At 40.0% G+C, this 19,361-nt stretch overlaps 1 protein-coding gene across 1 annotated transcript; it reads left to right on the top strand.

Moving 5' to 3' along the window:
* Positions 1–7,383: 7,383 nt before the first annotated feature.
* Positions 7,384–10,400, top strand: LOC145445251 (sodium-dependent phosphate transport protein 2A-like). Its single transcript, XM_080323417.1, has 9 exons — positions 7,384–7,644; positions 7,703–7,849; positions 7,915–8,058; positions 8,123–8,234; positions 8,294–8,453; positions 8,520–8,624; positions 9,002–9,131; positions 9,198–9,404; positions 9,467–10,400. Exons 1-9 carry the CDS (start codon positions 7,506–7,508, stop codon positions 10,261–10,263), a joined length of 1,941 nt encoding a protein of 646 aa, XP_080179543.1. The 5' UTR covers positions 7,384–7,505; the 3' UTR covers positions 10,264–10,400.
* Positions 10,401–19,361: the final 8,961 nt, after the last annotated feature.

The following is a 19,361-nucleotide window of genomic DNA, read 5'->3' as shown; positions in this document are numbered from 1 at the left end:
AATAAGTGAAGTTATTATTGCATTATAACACAACAGTGGCGTTTATCATCTGAGAGAGAGAGAGAGAGGGGGGATTTTTATATTTCGTCAGCCCTGAAATACGTAATCCCCAGCAGGAAAATCACACGAAGGCCTTGTACACCACAATGGTAACTCTGTAATGTCTGTTTTGGTCAAAGAGTCGGCACATATTCTGCAATCACGCTCACCTCTATATGCATCCGTTTGAGATACTTTGCTTACTTCATTCTTGTACGGCTCATGCACATTATTCCCGGGCTTTTTAAACCAACCACAGTATACTAGAGAGGTAGGCGATAAAATCAGTCGAGTCAAACCTCCGATTAGAGGTGGTCAAGTAACGAAGTGCTTTCGGAATGTCTTTTTCCACTTGTAATCGATTACAAATTCACGGTGGTATTTCTACGGCTATACTTGAGTATAGCAACGCTGACTATTTTGAACACCTCTGGCTGCGACACGAAAAACAAATAGAGGGAAACAGGGATGCAACCCACTTTCATTGCTGAGTGAATTACTGACATTTCAGCATAACCGATACGTGGTATATAGCCCAACGAAATTAACAGTTGGTACTTACGACTATCGATGGAAACTATTGAGGTGTTACCCGGACATCAATGTCATACTCAATATTTTAGTGAATAGGTTTGCCAAAAACGCATGATTGTCAGTAACACCGTCGCGAGGTATATCGATATGGTTGGAACCGCCCAACAGCTATAGTACAGATATTTCGTCTAAGGACGGACATATAATTACCCTATATTTTCAATTTTCACTGTCAATCCACTATGACGTCACTGTTGAATATTCGTGACGCCATGGCTTGAAAACATCAAAATAAAAATAAAAAACATGTTTTAAACAAGGGCCTTGTTTTAAACATGTTTGTTTTAAATTGATTTTTGTTTTAAATGCAACCCTAATGGTACATATACCGCGCAATTTAATTAGTCTATCCCTATTATGCGCATAATATATGTATATATATATATATGGATAACGGGAAAATGGCATGCGTCAACGTCTATATCCAAAATGGTTCATATAAACTGATAAGAGTGTATAAGAAATCTTATCGATGTGATTGAATTGCCGAGGGTTAAGGTTAAGAAATTCTGTTTAAGTTTTAAGTTGCATAAGTGACGAACCATTTCATTGTAAATATTCAATACTGGAAAGTAGAAAAGTTACGCTCCCTGTGGACTGTGTGCTTTAAGCCGCTATTTATTTTGATGCATCCGTGACAGCAAGGTGCGACGTGTGCGTAACCACCCATACCAATTTGATTGCACTGACGTGCTCTCCCAAAAACAGGACTTGTGCGCACCTTGAGTAAACAGGTCACATCCCGCTGTAAGCTTATGCTCACCTTGATGATGCGGTAAATTTGTGTTGAGATATAGACGATTATTGCAGCAGAGGCGATTAGCGCAATGCTCGCTGATGCACTTCTGTTTGATGGATAACGTAAGTTGGCGTTGACCTCTTTGAAATTTATGCTAACAAACTGAGTTGTTGGTCTTGCGAAAGGAAATGACTTTGTTGTGGGTGTCTACGGAAAATCAAGTATTACTTAATGGTATTGTACACTTGGAAGAGTAAATGTTGATTTTAGGTTATCAGGTCATTGTATCTTGATATCAAATCATTGTTGAAAGCCTGTTTACCTGAACGATCACTGCATATACGGTGTATATTGACTGGATAGTAGACACCTAGGCACGGTGCTTTGGGTAGGGTTGCATTTAAAACAACCGGTGTTTTAAAACACATTGTTTAAAACATGTTTTAAACATGCCTTTGTTACAAAATTATGCCATAATTGTGTAAATACTTTCCGAAAAACATGTTGTATGAGCCTACGGACAACTACCACCCGATATAGCCGACGTATATCGATATGGGATGGTTGGAACCCTCAAAATAGTCGAATTAACAGCAATAGTAAAGATCTTTCGTCAAAGGAGTTATACTTACCCTATATTTTCAATTGTTGATGTCAATCCAATATGACGTCACAATTGAATATTCGTGACGTCATGGCTTGAAAAAAAATAACAATAAAAACATGTTTTAAATTAGGGGCTTGTTTTAAACATGTTTGTTTTAAATAAATTTTTGTTTTAAATGCAACCCTATCTCTGGGTGTACCCAAACAATTTTGATGTTGTTAAGAGTGAGAATGGAACGTCTCACAGAAACAGGGGTAGCGGCAGCTTTGTGATGTGTCAATACGACCTCTTCGGATCATATTCATCATTACAGTAACTGCTTTGTCCATCTGTAAAATGGTGAAAGCAACTGTACATGGCACGAGAGTATTATAGCGCCCAATTTAAGTCTCTGGGCGTCAACCCCGGACAAAAATTTGAAAAGCTATCAAACAGTGATCAACCATATCCAAGCTCATCGTCAATATGAAATGAAAAGATGCTTTATACTCAGTAAATACTGCCTAAACTGCCCCATTGGATTTTACCCGACTTATTCCCACTTTCACATAACCTTTCTTTGTGTCGAAAAAGTATTAATTTTATCAAACGAAAACAATTATTCCAATGATAATTTTACTGGCGAGAAAACGTAAATTAGGCTGTAAATCTGGCAAAGCATCACTGTGGGCGCGACATCGTTGGGCATTTTGTTATAGCATTAGAATTTCCGTCTAATGACTCAAACCTTTTTTTTTTTGTAATTCACTCGTTTTTAATTGTATATACCAGAGCTGTGGAGTCGGAGTCGTATAGTTTTGCTAGTTTTCGCTTAATGGAGTCAGAATCTCTTTTTAGCACGCCTTTGAGTCGGAGTTGTGGATAACATATTGACTGGAGTCGGAGTCGGAGTTTGTGAAAATGACCCTGACTCTGACTCCAACTTCTTTATTCTGAAACCAATTGCTTTCAAAGGTATCTTCAAATTACTAATAATAACTTAAATAGAATTTTTACGTACCATCAATCACTGTTATCAGTAAGCATATAGATCAGGGGCGGCCAACTCGTGACCCTCGGGTCAAAGGGGGCCAACGAGAAGGTTTGGTGTGGCCCGCGAGGTAATTCTCGAAATTAGTTATAACATCAGGTAAAATTGCAAGGCCAACCAAAACTTGATTAGCCTGACCGCGAAATTGATGATGACTAAACATCAGCTCCGACGCATTGGCATAACCAGAGGCCAGCCACATTTATTGCAGATCTTCGTATATGACCACAGCCCTGGTAAATACTACATAGCTTAAGAATTGGGAACAGAATATGTCTCTTTTTAATTTGCAATTGCATAGTTACGAGACATAAAGAAACCGGTTCGTTTTTTACTAGTGTATTATTTTTTACGCTGCGTACCACCAGGGTCCGGAATGACTTATTTTACTCAAATACATCGGTATTGCTTAGTATTCGCGCTATTACTGTAACAACAGCTATGAATACCAAGAAAACAAATACAAATTAATGAAATAAAAGCAACTGTTTCTTCTGCAGAAGCTTGCCTATCCGGGGTATAACGGTATATCTATTGCGAGTGACTTGCGTTCAGGGGGGCAAGTGGGGCAGTGGCAGTTTAAATCAACGTTTACAAATAACTAATTTCGAACATTTTTATATCCAAAATAACGCAATGTGTACATTTATTGTTCAGAAATATAGCGCCTCAAAATGACCAACGAACCAGGACGGACACACCCTCTTATAACAAAGCAGGAGATTTCACTCACACCATTTCGCATACAAAGGAATAATAAACGCTGTCCAGGTGTCCAGTCGATTCTCGCTAATTGGAGGCAGCACTGACAATACGAATCGCTGAATTGCAGATGAGCTGAAAAATATTAGAGATACGATTGGCATTTCATAAAGACATTTAATAAACGCGGTTAACAATGCAAAGAATTTTTTCAAGTGTGTCTATTCCCAACCCCTAATCCCCCGGTTGGAAACCACTGCATTAGAATATCTCTTCGCAAATAATTTCACATAATTTCCCCGCCAGTCTGTGCGTCACACACTCACACGTATTAGCTTCATTAGCCAATAGCAGGGTATCCATTCTTTTATCATAGATAACCAGATTTCATGCACTTACAATGCATGTTCGAGGTCGGCATATCGTAACGTCGCTCCAAGACAAGCTTATACATATTTTTGAATTATAATGAAGGTCGAATATCATTCGATTTTATAATATTTAGATTGGAATAATTATTATTAATATTATTTTCATTCATATACGCGTTGCGCAACTATGTCTTCAAATAGATGTCGATCGGGGTGGGTGATTCATGTCCCAATTTGAGATAGAAACATAGACAGAGAGCGATTTTCTGAGGTTTGCAATCAATTTAAAAACTCGAAAGTATGATCGTTGTCATGGGAAAATGTCAAAGTATGGAAAAAGTATGGAAGTATGTAAAAACAATTCCATACCATAGCATACTTGCACGTTTCCATATTCCATACCGAAATGTCGTTCCATACCATAACATGCCCTGCCACGAAGGACAGCAAATTGAAGACAAAATACAACCAAAACCGCCGAATTCTTTGCGTACCACTTTAAAGCTCTCACACACCATTTGTGGTACACGTACCGCAGTTTGAGAATCACTACAGGTGTTTGATTAATGGGCTGCAACTGATGATCGCTTGTCATTGTTGTTGTATATTGAACAAAAAGATTTGGCGATTATCGCCTGACTGCCTTTTGCACCACGGTCATTGTACATTGCATAACATCTGATTGATTCGATACCCTCCTGTTTTATACAGAAAGATAGTAAACTCTCTGTGAGTACTTCTGGCGGTCTTGCGCCAGTTCGTCTACAATTTCACTTATGCTAACGCCAGACACAGTTTTAAAACTAAGCCAGAAAAAGAATTCGATTTTTCTTTTGTGATATAATTATAACACACTGAAGTAAATCAGCCACCCGGCCACCAAATTGAGCAAAAATTCCTTTTCATAATCTAAATCAGTGGTTCCCAACCTTTTTCGACTCATCGCCCCCTTTTCAAACTCCACACCGATCATCACCCCCCAAATAGTGGGAACACAAAAATGGGCATACAGACTGACATCACCGGCGAGTTGAATAAGAAAAAGGCCAACTTTTCGGCTCGACCTCGAAATTACACTTTTCCAGCTAAATTTTGGTGAGTTCACGAACAAAAAAGGTGATTTCTCCGACTTGATTCCCAAAGGACCGTAACAGCACTTCGTCAGTCCCCCCCTATACGTTGATCTTGACCCCCTCCATAGGGCGATAAAGCATACTTCTGCACCCCCCAGACCCAACTCCCCCGATACCTCTTTACCGCTACTTCCCAGCACAAATTGTTGGACTCTTCAGTTAGTCGGCTTAATTCGCGCGAAGCGCGAAAAATTTCTATTATTCATGATTGAATCGTTCAATACGATCGGGAATTGCATAAATATTGCTGTCAATTTTTTATCCTCTCTCTGCTCATGTATTCAGATTTACCGGTAAAGCTGAGTGAGGTGTCTTGGAAAATGTAGGGCCCGTAAATAATAATTGAACATATTCGGGCGGACCCGTGGGTATAATGACTTCGTTACGTAATGACATTTCGTGGCCTGTCTGCTATGTCAAAAGATATTCAAACTAAAAGACGCACACGATTTCAAATTGGTATTTCTGCACTGGCAACTAATTTTTCTCTGCGAAATGGCATTTATTTGTGGGGTTCTGATTGGACAGAATAGGAACATTTGGCGCCAGCCATTTAGGCGCCTATGGACAATTAAATATATATGTATATCGTATATATATCGAAGTCGGTCAGCATAAAGGCAGTCCTGTTCCGCCAAGGTTTTCTCGTTCTGGCACATATGGAGTCGCTTGTTACATGGCCTGAAACTTCATATGTCTTGGTGCGTCATGGTGTGATAATGGCTGACGCCGAGAAGCCCATCTCCATACCTCATGCGTATTATTTCTTGGGGGAAGCCAGGAAGGGTATCCAATAAGCAATAAACATGTGAACACGAAATGGCGCGCAGCGCGAATTTTTTTTGAAAAAGTTGCCTAAATTTCCAAAATAATATGTTAATTCACGAAAAAATTGTGGGCCCCCTTGGAGCTCGGGCCCCCCATCTCAATTGGGGGCTCGGGTGTGGAAGTTACGGTCATGGACGCCAATATAGCCATTTCAACGCGCCATCGCCCCCCCTATCGCCCCCTTCGTCCGTTTTCGCCCCCCTATCGCCCCCTTGGCTAATTTCGCCCCCATGGACCGACAAATCGCCCACGTTGGGAACCACTGATCTAAATAGTTGGCACGTATTGCTCAGCTATCTGACGCGATTACCGGTTTTAACGCTAATACGAGTATTTAGTAGGCGCATATTATTTTAGTAATGCCAAACTTGGTCAGTCATAAATCGAGTTTCACAACGAGTACTACGGAATACTCTTACTATCAACTTTTCATAATATGGGCATTTGTTTTCTATTGGTTTAATTTCATGTTCCCCAGTTTCCATGCTATATTTATTAACTTTAGCTCAACTAAATTGCAAATTGTAAGGTAACGCTGGTAAAGGTACAGATTTACATTTACTAACGTCGAAGTCATTATCGAGGTTGTTGTTATTTGTTTTATCTATGATGTTTGTCGACTACAATGGTCATTTACACCAGGCCGATATTCGTTATTTTTGATTCCGTTTAACTACCGACTTGTAGCACGGCCCACTTATAAGCTTTTTGTAAGACATCGCTACGCGGATGATATGGCGAGGAGAAACCTAGATAAACCTCCAACACTTACGTAGGAATTCTTGAGTCGACCTCGGTCGGGCTTGAACCAACAACCCATTGGTGTTGTAGCTATACAACTATACGCTATCTCGCCACATATCATCGAAGTTATTTGAAATACAAATTCTGAAGCTGACTTTTCCACTTTTCAGAACCGTCAAATGGACCGTTATGCGCACTATAAAAACCGTTGGACACGACAACTGACTCATTACATCTGCAACCCAATAGAATATGTTAAAGATGTCCAATTGTCCATACTGTCCAACATTCGAAAGGCGCCAGAACTACGCGTGAGACAAAGTCGTATTAAAATGGACAGAATCTTTTATGCGGATGAACTCCTTTTGCGATGGATTATTAAAATTCGCAGGAATATCCTTCAAGCTTCGGTTATAATCTACACTTCTGTATAATTATTGTAGTCATAGCCATTGACATGATATCTTTATATTTGTAGATATGGGTAGCTTTCTCGAATTACAGTCAACATACCAACATTGTTTGTTAAAAGATGCAATGTTTTGCAGAATTCTTTGAAGTGTCCAAATAGCGAAACTGTATAAATAGCCGGGTGTCGTTCAATATTACTCACTGCGGATGGCAATTAGCCGTGTTCAACTGGTTATAGTGAACAGAGACGTATACCTCGTACGGGTGTATAGGACTCCTTCAATATATTATCGGTAGAATCATCGCAATGGCGAGTAATAAAGACATTCAAGAAATGAATGGTGGTCACGGTGAGCCGTTCACCGACAACAAAACCATGGATGATCCCAAAACAGTGTCAAAGAAAATGGAAAATGATGCCTGGGCGATTGTCATGGACGAAACAGGTTTGTATTTTAATGTTTATGGTCAATGTAATAATAAATTCATGTGAATCTTTTTCAGATGATTACGAGAAGTTTGGTGACATGACTTGGAAAGGAAAAGTATTTCATGTTGCAAAGATTAGTTTCAAAATACTCGGCATATTTCTTAATCTGTACTTGTTCATTTGCTCTTTGAGTTTAATGAGCTCAGCGTTCCAAATCTTGAGTAAGTTCATTTCGGACTTATAATTTATATCATCGATCTTAAGCATGAATATCAATTTCTAACAGGTGGACAAGCGGGAGGTCAGCTTTTCACTAGCGACTATCTAGCTAATCCTATTATTGGCTTGATCGTGGGAATTCTTGTGACGGTTTTGGTTCAAAGCTCTTCGACATCGACCTCGATCATCACCACTATGGTAGGGGCAGGAAGTAAGTTGAAACTTCATGATCGTATCAGCTGTTCACAGCGTGTAACCATTGGTTTTTGTTCCAGTAATAACAGTCCACGAGGCCATTCCTATAATCATGGGAGCAAACATCGGGACATCCGTTACAAATACGATAGTGTCCCTCACACAGTCTATGGATAAGAACCAGTTTCGAAGGTAACATCGAGCTATCCAGTGGTGCATATGACGTGTGTAATAAAGATAATATCATTTAGAGCCTTTGCCGCGGCTACTGTGCACGATATGTTCAATTTTCTTTGCGTGATAGTTTTGCTGCCGTTGGAAGTTATGACTGGATACCTCGAGAACATTACCACAGCCATTCTAGCGGACACGCAACTTCAGCAAGGAACTGGCGGCCCTGAACTGCTTGATGTACGTTTGCGCAACTCTACCCTATTTATGACTGTTTTCATCTGACGTAAATGTTTGCACGCGCAGGCACTGACTGACCCCCTGACAGATCACGTCGTCCGGGTAAACAAGACCATTATCGGCCTGATTGCCCAAGAAATACCCATTGAAGAGGACGCTTCCATGATATGGGTGAGTTCGGGAATTGGTTTAAATGACCTATCAACACTATATCAATGGTCGAATCCATTTGCCAAGAGCGAAAACCGGATATCACATCATTAAATGATTACGTAGGAAGTAGGAGAGTGTATACTGCGTATAATACCCACCATTTTGTATCAGCGAGATACAGTCTGATACTGGCTTTAGTGAAGGAATTGGATACGAAAAATCGTGTCTTTGCAAAAGTTGGATTGCGATCACTGTAATTGTTCGACCTGTACTATACTATGTTACATCACAAACTTTCCATTTTGTCCCAGCACAAGTATTATCGTTTTGCGTTCAACACCTTTGTCATAGCTGCTTGCTCCGACCAAACTCTACATTTACTATTTACAATATAGACTTGGTGCGAAACTACAGACGGCTACATCGAACGAACTTACGCAGAAAACTCCACCCAGTGTACAGCAATGAATATCACATCTGGGAACTGCACATTAGAAGAGCAAGTTCAAGTCGGAGTGTCTTTGTGTAAGAAATACTAATATACACAGGCTGATTTCCAAATGGCTAATATGTATCATATTTTCTGTACAGGTGAAACCAAAGACTTCCTGTTCGCTAATACAGGAATGCCTGATCCAGTAGTTGGTGTTATCCTTCTAGTGATCTCACTCGTAGTGCTCTGTACATGTCTGATATGTATGGTGAAATTGCTCAGCTCAATGCTGAAAGGAAGCGCTGCCCGCGTAATCAAGCATGTATTGAACACAAATTTCAGATATCCTTTCGGATGGGTGTCTGGTGAGTTCACGATGTCATGCGTTGCAAGATTGTTTTATTGACACGGAAATATTTTATTGAAGGTTATTTGGCAATGATTGCTGGAGCCATCCTGACATTCCTGTTTCAAAGTAGTTCGGTGTTTACATCCACCATGACGCCATTAGTTGGACTGGGTGTGATAAGCCTGAAGCGCATGTACCCTCTGACATTGGGATCAAACATCGGGACCACTGCTACATCGCTTCTTGCCGCCCTCGCAACCGAAACACAGCAGGGGATGCTTAATGCTTTGCAAATATCATTATGTCATTTCTTCTTCAATGTTTCGGGTATTATTCTCTGGTACCCCATTCCAATTATGCGCAGGGTGCCGATAAGGGCGGCCAAGACTATGGGTAACACCACTGCGAAATATAAGTGGTTTGCTGTGTTATACCTCATAAGCGCGTTCTTCTTGATTCCCAGCCTAATTCTGTTACTGAATTTTGCGGGTCCTTGGGTACTGGGAGGCTTCCTTATATTAGTTACTGTACTTGTCATCTGTGTAATAATAGTTAACATTTTACAGTCCAAAATGCCACACTGGTTACCGTATAAAATGAGAACTTGGGATTTCTTGCCATCACCGTTGCATTCACTAAAACCTTACGACAATTTTTTCTCTGCCACGTTGCTTTGCTGTAAATGTTGCAAAGATGAGACGGTGGACGAAGAACAGTCCTCGCCACATAATCCATACCCCATCACTTCTGGCGATGAAGATGAAATCAAACTCGAATTGTGTGAAATCCGTACGATCGCTGAAAAGATGGAGTTAGCGGGTGCGGGGAAAGATAATGAAGCATTCGATTTCTTTGTTGAAATTAGTGAACTTTGAATGTCATGACCGATGTAAGGCTATCACTGCACTTTATACAACAATTAGTATACTTTTTATCTCGCCATTTACAATATACAATTTTTTTACTTCTTAAGGAGCATACGTTTCAGAAATAAATTTTCTATTGAATTGCACATCGTGTCATCGCTGCCTTCCGGCAGAATGATATAGGCTCCGGTGTATATGTTCACGCAATATCGCCAGACACTGAAGACTAGTCAGCGTGTCTGCGTCTATTATCTGCCAAGATTCAATATTGTCTTACCGTTCACAAATTTCGGAATGACTATTCATTGGATGTAGCAACATATAGGGATTCTTGCGTACCACTGGCGTTGCTATGGAGTAAAATGCGTTTTCAACAGCATTTTCAACTTCGAGGTTGTTTTGTCATCTGTGCTTTATAGATGAAAATAGAGCCATTACGGCTGCAATACACCACGCGTACAATAGCAATATTTCAATCTTGACAACTGCCCAACAATATGGGGTCAAAATCCGACAAAATGCGCGGAGCCGGATACCGAATGGTTCGCATTTATAATATACTATAGTATTTATATTATAATTTTCGTCATTTTAAGCAGTTTCTGGACGTATTTTCAAGTACCAGTACCAATAGACGAAATCCCAATAGCGTGGTTACTTTACTATTCCTCGTAATTACAATGCAACGTCGGTCTTGGCCTTCTGAGTCTCAAGTCATATGACTTGGTTCGATTCATGCGCGATGACTCGAGTCCAAGTCGAGTCATTACAACCCTGTTGAGATTTATGAGGCGTCACAGCGGAATGACGAAAATGAAATTTTTCTAACAATATTGCTTATCCGTAATATTCTCGTGCATCCAAACGCATAAATCAGACTTGTTACTAGAACGAACTGCTTGGATTTCTCCAACTACAAATAAGTGGATCTCCTGATGTACTATGTATGTTATAGGTTAAGACTGGGATTATTAATAAAAATGTAATACAATAGAGACATTGATATTGCTAATAATTAATTTGAAGGGAAAGTTATGAATACTCCCTATAAAAAGAATGCTTCAAAAAGTTTTGCTCGTTTTCAATCAAGTCAATTTGTGAGGATATATTGTCATTAGCATGCCCTGTTAAGACATAGTGTGGTTCACTATAAATATTGTGACGTCATACATAACAATACTACGCAACGAAATTGCGTGGTGGGCGTGTGAGCGACGTCTGCCATTCACGTGTTAGGGATTTACAATATGGTATGGAGTACATAATTGCATATGATCTGAATATGTTTTGTAAACTGTTCATTTGGCTGTCCTCGGCCAAGGTACATACACTTTAATTGCTATAACGGGACTTTGGGGGAGTGGAAAACAATCAGCCAATGAGAGCGTAGACGTTGCCAAATATTTACCAACAGCTTGAGGTATAAATTCACCGTACGTAGATGACGGCCTAACCGCTTGACAATTACCATGCGGAGAGCATGTGCTCATCATACTCTCAGCCATAATACCTTCGTGTAGGTGTATTGCATATTCATATCAATTCCACGAAAAACCGCGGACGTCAACGTTACATAACGAGATCTGGTATAGAAGCTCTTGTGCGCTATGACATCTCTATTGCTATTATAACACTGGGCAACAATTTTGAACGGAAAATTGTTGACTTTGATTTGGCACTTGATTTAGGCTAATTTTGGCGTGCTGATTCCAAAAATGCAACTGGTTTTCTTCTATCACGTCAACTTTTTGCTCTACCACATGCCCAAAATATGCAAATTTCAACGAATTTAGCCATATTACCTTTCCATATCATCAGGCCGTGTTATTTTTGGCATTTCAGGAGTCAGATGCCAAAACTGCCAAAAATAAAAATTTGAAAATGCCAAAAATAAGCAATTTTTGGCATATGCCAAAAATAACACAGCCTGCCAAATAGTGTATTTCGTTCATGGTGTTGTGTTAACAGGACCGCGTTACAAGCGGGGAGAGCGTTTGTGAAAGGCAGGTTTCTTAATCTGGGTCCAGCCCAACCATTAGGGGTGTAAGCATGGTGTCCTAAATGGTGTGGGCACAGCGAGATTGAACGACTGACTGCATTTGGTTTACGTCATACTTTCCATTTGTCCAAAGGCAATTTTACGACCATTTTTGACCGGCTTGTCGGGCGCTAAATTTGATAAAACGGATATCAATGAGAAGCGGCCGCAGTACTGATTATTAAAATATAAATTATATTCTGCTCATGGAACTGGAACCCCCAAAATCAACCACGATTTTTGCATTGTGATCGAGTTGAACATTGTGACGCAACAAACTGTTTGGCTATTTCTGAGCTGCATAGTCTCGTTTTGCCAGACAGTCTTATTGCGTCAAGTTTCTTAAACAAGCTAACCTTCCCAGGACTCTTCCATGCGAGTTGGTAATATTAAAGCCACCTGAAGTGACAAAAGTCCTCCGAAAATACATCGGTAGACTGAAGGAGAAATGATTGTCGGGCTACTAAATAGAATGTGTTGAGAGACAGCACAGGAAACTCCTGGAAAAGGATCGGGAAGAAAATTCTTTTCGCAATGAGATCGATGGCACTGGCGAAGTGATCTCTTTTCATGATGCATGGAAGCCGGTTTGACCCTCCAAAGATTTTGAAGCTCTGAAAACCTTTTGTGGATGACTGGCAACTTTCTTTCCCTCAACGGCTACTGTTGAAGCCGATGTTTCCCAGATTCGCTGGGCGAGAAATGAATTTAGGAGAAACTAAGCTGACTTGAGTTTGGAAGCACTGTTACAGTGCAAACGATTTAAGTCTATTCAACAGCTGTAACAATCAGCTCTTGAGCGTGTTTGTTAGGCTTTTCTTTCTTTTTTTTGCTTATTGATACCGATTCCGATGGATACTGCACATTTAGTGGTTTCGTTTGATATTATTAACCTATGAAATCGTTAGGTTTTTCCTTCTTATTATTGTTTGTTGGCACTGATTATACGTGGATGCTGCACGTTTTGTGGTGTCTTTTGACAAAATAGCCCGAATAAAGCGTTTTTGTGACTAATTCGAGGCTGAAACTATCTATTTAGAGGACGATGCCAAAACTGCCAAAAATAAAAATCGAAAAATGCCAAAATTAAGTTATTTTTGGCAGTTCTGGCATATGCCAAAAATAACACGGCCTGCATATCATAGAACAATACACACTTTTACCATATAATAAGTTATATAGTCAAGCGCTCGATTGGATTATGTAGGGAAAAGGTACTGGTATCGATCTAGGCCGATGTTTCCGCCCATTTTCGGTTAGAGCAGTGGTCGGGAACCTATGGCTCTTTTGGGTATCAGATGTGGCTCTTTGACAAATATATATTTTTGTACTGAATTGATCAATATAGCAGCCACTTGTTAGTAAATTTTCATCACGGTCAGAATAACTATTCTCGTGACAGTATATAACATGTCTTTGAGAAGTAAAGACAATACCATCTTCAGGTTTAGGGACCACGAGCCCTCTTTTCAAAATCCTCAAATTTAAGTTAATGTTGCGTTCGCGACCAATATCACTCGTGAATTCGATGTGCCCGACTCGAAATCCTGGATTGCACGATGCGTTGATTGAAGAAAAAGAATAGCAGACATAGCGACGCCCATATGACGACGCAGTTTTCAAATACACTTATCTTCCTGATCTACGGCGCGAAATGAACTGCCGTGGACGTTACATTCACAATTACAAACTCGAATTAAAAACAATGGCATAGCTATCCACGTTCTTGATTGGTAAGTAGCTCTGATAGTACCGGCGATCAAATGTAGGCATGTAGCGCAGGCATAGGCAGCGTAGGCAATCTAGGAATGTACCGCCGAATACTCTGAGAATTGAGAATTCGATCAGTATCTAGATTTTTGGAATCAGTGCGACAGTAGTAACAAATTATAAGCTATTTACGATGAAGTTCGTTATCAATGGTGCCCTACCTCTCGTTTCGCGTTTTATTTCCGAACAATTAATATGCAAATTGTGAGATTTTGGGAGAAAAATGTTCAAAATCCAGTCATTGATGAACATCGATTGAAAATACCAATAGTGTTTGAAGGTTTCACAAATTTCGTTCACTCATCCTGACGATAGGTGAGATACTGCCTCACTTGCCTCCGCTGACCCGACGTTACTGAGAGAGAGTGAGAGAGATGATATTCTTTTTCGCCTGCACCATCGAAATGCTTTGACGACGGAGTTGCGATACGGCCGTAAGGTCATCTAGTCTGCGCTCCCGTTTTTTTATCCTCCATGCTATCCGTGATTGCTGAGCGCCTAGCAGGATAGCTGCGGATACCAATTTTCGAGTCTTTGGTATGACCCGGCCCCCCGGGGATCGAACCCACGACCTACCGATCGAGAAGCCGGACGCATAACCACTACACTATCTCGCTGCTGTGTCACAGCTTAGAGTGGGTAGGCATATACACTGCTGTAGTGGCCATGTTTGGCCCAACCTACGCATGTGATCATGGATTCTCGCATTTAAAAGGAGGATCTCGACAAACCTACGTTCTCGTACCTAAAATTTCGCATGCTTAAATAAGGCAACCAGTACGATTGGTACGATTTTTTAGAGAGAAAATGTGCGACGAATCCCATGTATAGTGAGTTCGAATTGGAGCTGCCATGACGTCACCGAATTTTTGATTGTGACGTAACAGTTGATTGACATGTATGGCTCTTTGGGAGTAAAAATGGGCAAAATAGGACTAAAATGGCTCTTCGGACAAAAAAGGTTCCCGACCACTGGGCTAGAGGATGCAATCATCCGAGGATATTTCACACACATATTTGATGCAAACTGCAGGATATAGCAAGAACAAAAATCATGACATTTGCTATCAGCTATAGGTCCAATGCCCTATTCAGCTTATCCGGTGTAACCTGAAACTCCTATACGGTCGATAATTTGGATGAAGATGAAGATATTAGGCATAGCAGGCCAAATGATAAATATTTTGAAATCGAAGTTGATTCAGAACGTAGAGTAGTCCATCAACACGAGCTATTGATCTGACATAAGCTTTGGGTCTTGGAATAGAAATCTTCGGAACTTTCGCCATCCTTATGAAGTGGGAAAAGATTGCTTGGCAAGGTAGAGAAGGTATCTGACTTTCCATCAGGAGAAACAGCCTTTTCTTCGTAGGCCTTCTTTCGGTAGCTTTGTGTATTGCGGTGATACTGGCATTGGCATGATACCGTTACCATGGATTACTGGAGGAGTTAGGAATCCCGATTTAGAAGTCAGGTGAATGGCAAATGCCTATAAGTAGCTCAAAAAGGATCCTAAAGTGTGCCATTCTTCAAAAAGACAAAGTCTTAGGTGCAGTAACAATTGCACACTCAGTTAGTATTCGTGAATAATACAGAAACATTAAGAGTAGGCTAATACAGAAACATTGAATTATTGTAATATCAAGGGCACGATTGGATCATATGTGTCAGCTTTGAAATATTGTGTTTTCTAGTGGTCAGACGATAAGGTTGCACATGTAACCCTGATACACTTGTGTCACTGCCATATGTTTATGTCGGACAGCAGACATTCAAAAAAGCTAAAATATCTAAATAATTTTCCTAAAAACCTTGACATAGTCAGAGATGGACAAGGTGAAAATGTTCCCCAACACTGAAGATGATGGGGGTGAGGTACCAGAGTAGATTGGAGCTTACATATGTCAGCTGACTATTGTTCGAGTATCAAACTAGAATTATAGGTTATTAGTGTAAATTTGGACCCTGAAACTCGCACTTTATTTGTCATGTAGAAGCAATATCAGTTTAAATCAACCAAATAAAACAGTGCAAATGTTTATTTGAAGTCTATTGATTTACTTTTGACTGCTTGTGGTTTTTGAAAGGTTTTATACAATAAACACAAAATATTGAAAATAGTGCTATTATGTGGCTTATGAGACAATGTGGTGGGTGCATAACCCAAAAAATTGACGTGATAGAGAAAAACGGAATTCCTTTTTTAATTCAGCGCCCAAAAGTTAGTCCAAATCAATTGTCTGATCAAAGTCAACAAAAATAGTGTTGACCAGTGTAATCAAATATCACGAGCGACACCGAGCGATTAAATATGGAAGTAAGCTTAGCTCTTTAGTTCGGTTGGCCAAAATCCGGGATATTCAGTTCAGTTCATTTTATTGGGAATATCGTCAGATCAGACACCTTAAGACTGCAACATAATGAAAAGTTAACTAGCCTAGAAATATGGTTTAAATGCATATTCCGATCAAATTCCATAGTGCTTTTGTGAAAATGATCAGCTTGCACTTAGGACTTTTCATTGCCCATGCATTTTTTCAACTTCATGTTGGAAAATGGTGTTTAGCCAATTTTCTGAAAACAGCCAGAATAATGGCACAAGTATACAAAGTGGAGCTAGATATAACTAACGACCGTGTATATCGGGATTGTTTTCGAAAGTTTGCTTCTTTCCCACCATATCGTCTTCAGAGGTTATTCTATGGGCTCCTCTTCCCCCGCGTCGCAGTTCTGCCTCCTCTTTAGATCACCTAGGCCAAGATGGGTGTCTGATTCCAATAACTACTCCTAGTCGTTTAGACACATTCCTATTTTTTCATTGTATCGCAGTTTGTGGTGTATGGAACTGATAAAAATTGCTAATAAACCGAACTGAACATGCTACGTAAGTAGGCCAACATAAGAAGCTACTATATATATCCAACCCACAATTGTAGCTATAAGTGTATACTGTATATTAGGGTTACCATACGTCCTCTCTTAAGAGAATTGTCCTATTTTTTGACTTTTTTGAAAAGTGTCCTCGGAGGACGCCCAAATGTCCTCTTTTTTGAGAATTTTGCCCACTTTTTTGAAAATTTTGGTTAAATGCTAGTTAGAATTGGGCTGAGATTTAGGAAATCATCACTCAAGTAACTGTCCGGCGGGTCTTTCGGGACTTGAGCCGGAAAGACGACCTTTTCTTTTATAGTATACACCACCAAATTCAAGTAAAAAGTGGGCAAATTTGGAGTCAAGTAATGACCTATTTGTTTTAGTCAACCAACTACAAAATCGGAGTAAATTCGCCAAATTTTCCGGATTTATCTCCGGTATTGTAAGTCTGAATATTTTGAAACAGTGTCCTCTTTTCAGATTTTTTTCAGATTCAGATTTTTATCAAATCAATAGGCCCTCACCACAAGATTGCGGTATAATGAAAATTTAGGAGGGTGCCGAAGCGACTAGCCCTATAGTCTTGTAATCATAAACACCCACCTTGGCCTACAGCATGTGCATAAGAGGCATGCATTGGGTTTAAGAAAGGATAGCATAACACGAAGCGACAAAAATGAATGCTGCATGTGTCGATGTGTTGGGATCAAGTCACTACCTTCGAGTCACGAGTCATTTCGAGTCATTGCATCGAGTCAAGTCAAGTCAATCGATTTTCGAAGGTGACTCGAGTCAAGTCAAGTCACTCGATTTTTGGAGGTGACTCGAGTCAAGTCAAGTCAAGTCACGATTCAAGTCAAGTTGCCTTTTCGAAGTATGAGGCATGATTACGTGATTGCATTTTATTAGCTGATTGATATACAGATGGAGTGGTCATTGATTTTGAGCCGATGAACGAATAGAGTTAAATATACACGCTGTATCGCTCACATATACGTAGAACTGCTAAGCTACCTAAATAATTGCATAACCTCAGTTTATAGTTACCAGCCAAAATAGAGAATAGAGAAACGAATTGATAAGATGCAAATACATTACCCACTTACAAATTGATATGGTACAATTCGAGCCTGCGCCAACGGTTGAGAACTATATAAACTATATTTGAATTTAATTTCAATAAAGCAATAGCTTTGGTTTAGGTCAGAACAGAGAACAGAAATACACATTTTGCTATCGAATTACTTTACTATACTAGTTTACGACAACGTACGCTGTAAGCTTCGATCACTTCGTTTTCGGTCACGTTATTTGTGAGAAAACAATGGAGGCTCAGTAAAACGCACGATCATTGAATGATTGGTCGCTCTCACGGGTTACACCAGCGTTTCGCGAACTATCCGAACATGCGCAAGATACAGTGATTTTTATCGACACCGATTACTTGATGATTTGAAATTGTCTCGTGAATTTGGCTCCGAGTCACGAGTCAATCCACATTTCTGATACGCCGAGTCAAGTCAAGTCAAATCATTTTAGCAAAGTGACTCGAGTCAAGTCAAGTCATACAATAAAGGTGACTCGAGTCTGAATCGAGTCTAGTCATGACTCGAGTCATCCCAACATTGGACTCGGTAGGCGAGGTCGATAAGTCAGATATTGTGGTCCGTTAATCTTGAACTGCGTTTTTCGAGCATCACTTGGATTTCTGGATTTTTGTCCTTGAAATCTGGGATTTCTTTTCAACATCATGTTCTTCAGGTCAATTTTACGCTCGAAAATTAATTATTAGATTAGTAAGATCATAATGTCGTAAAATGCACGTACTTCAGTTCGCCATTGCAGGGATATATAGAACTGTAGAATTCTATAGATATCCCTGCCCCATTGTCAATGGAATTCGTTGTTATTGTAACGGCGTAACGAGGTATTGTAACGAGTCTTGATCGAGACACTGTTTCACGAGTAAAATGAGAGGCGGCGTGATGCGATGGAGCTTCATTGAATATACTATCTACTTCCAGGTCGCAGAAAGTCATCCATGTTCATAGGGCAACTCATTGAAACCGATTTACGACTTGAATGCTAGTATATTTTCAATAGATTTGTCGTCTGTAACCTTATTACGCACATGAGTATCTGAGTATGTTAATAGTGGGACACTCTGAGAGAGACGGTCGGACACCTCCAGCAATTAAGTTAGTCTGAGGGGTTGGGTATCAGCACATTCGAATTCACCCTGAATTTAATGATTTGGCAGTGTTTTTATCCTGTCGACTAAACATGCCTGTCGCATTATCCCAGGAGAAATAAATCGGAAGTTTCCTTATACCATTATCATTGGTTAAGTCACTGCATGGAAATACTCGAAAACGACCCTCAGAGATGGGAAATGGTATTGTTATGTACATTCGTGGCGCGGTGA

Source organism: Botryllus schlosseri, chromosome 8 (assembly GCF_051294905.1).
Source record: "Botryllus schlosseri isolate E-star chromosome 8, Bs_hap1, whole genome shotgun sequence".
Classification (NCBI taxonomy): Eukaryota; Metazoa; Chordata; class Ascidiacea; order Stolidobranchia; family Styelidae; genus Botryllus; species Botryllus schlosseri.
This window is presented reverse-complemented; position numbering and strand designations above follow the sequence as displayed.

What these genes read in the sequence shown, in the direction of transcription:
- LOC145445251 (XM_080323417.1), top strand. Translation starts at nt 7,506, where the DNA reads ATGGCGAGTAATAAAGACATTCAAGAAATGAATGGTGGTCACGGTGAG. An exon ending in GATAAGAACCAGTTTCGAAG is followed by an intron (nt 8,235 to 8,293) that starts GTAACATCGAGC and finishes AATATCATTTAG; the next exon opens with AGCCTTTGCCGCGGCTACTG. An exon ending in GCGGCCCTGAACTGCTTGAT is followed by an intron (nt 8,454 to 8,519) that starts GTACGTTTGCGC and finishes TTGCACGCGCAG; the next exon opens with GCACTGACTGACCCCCTGAC.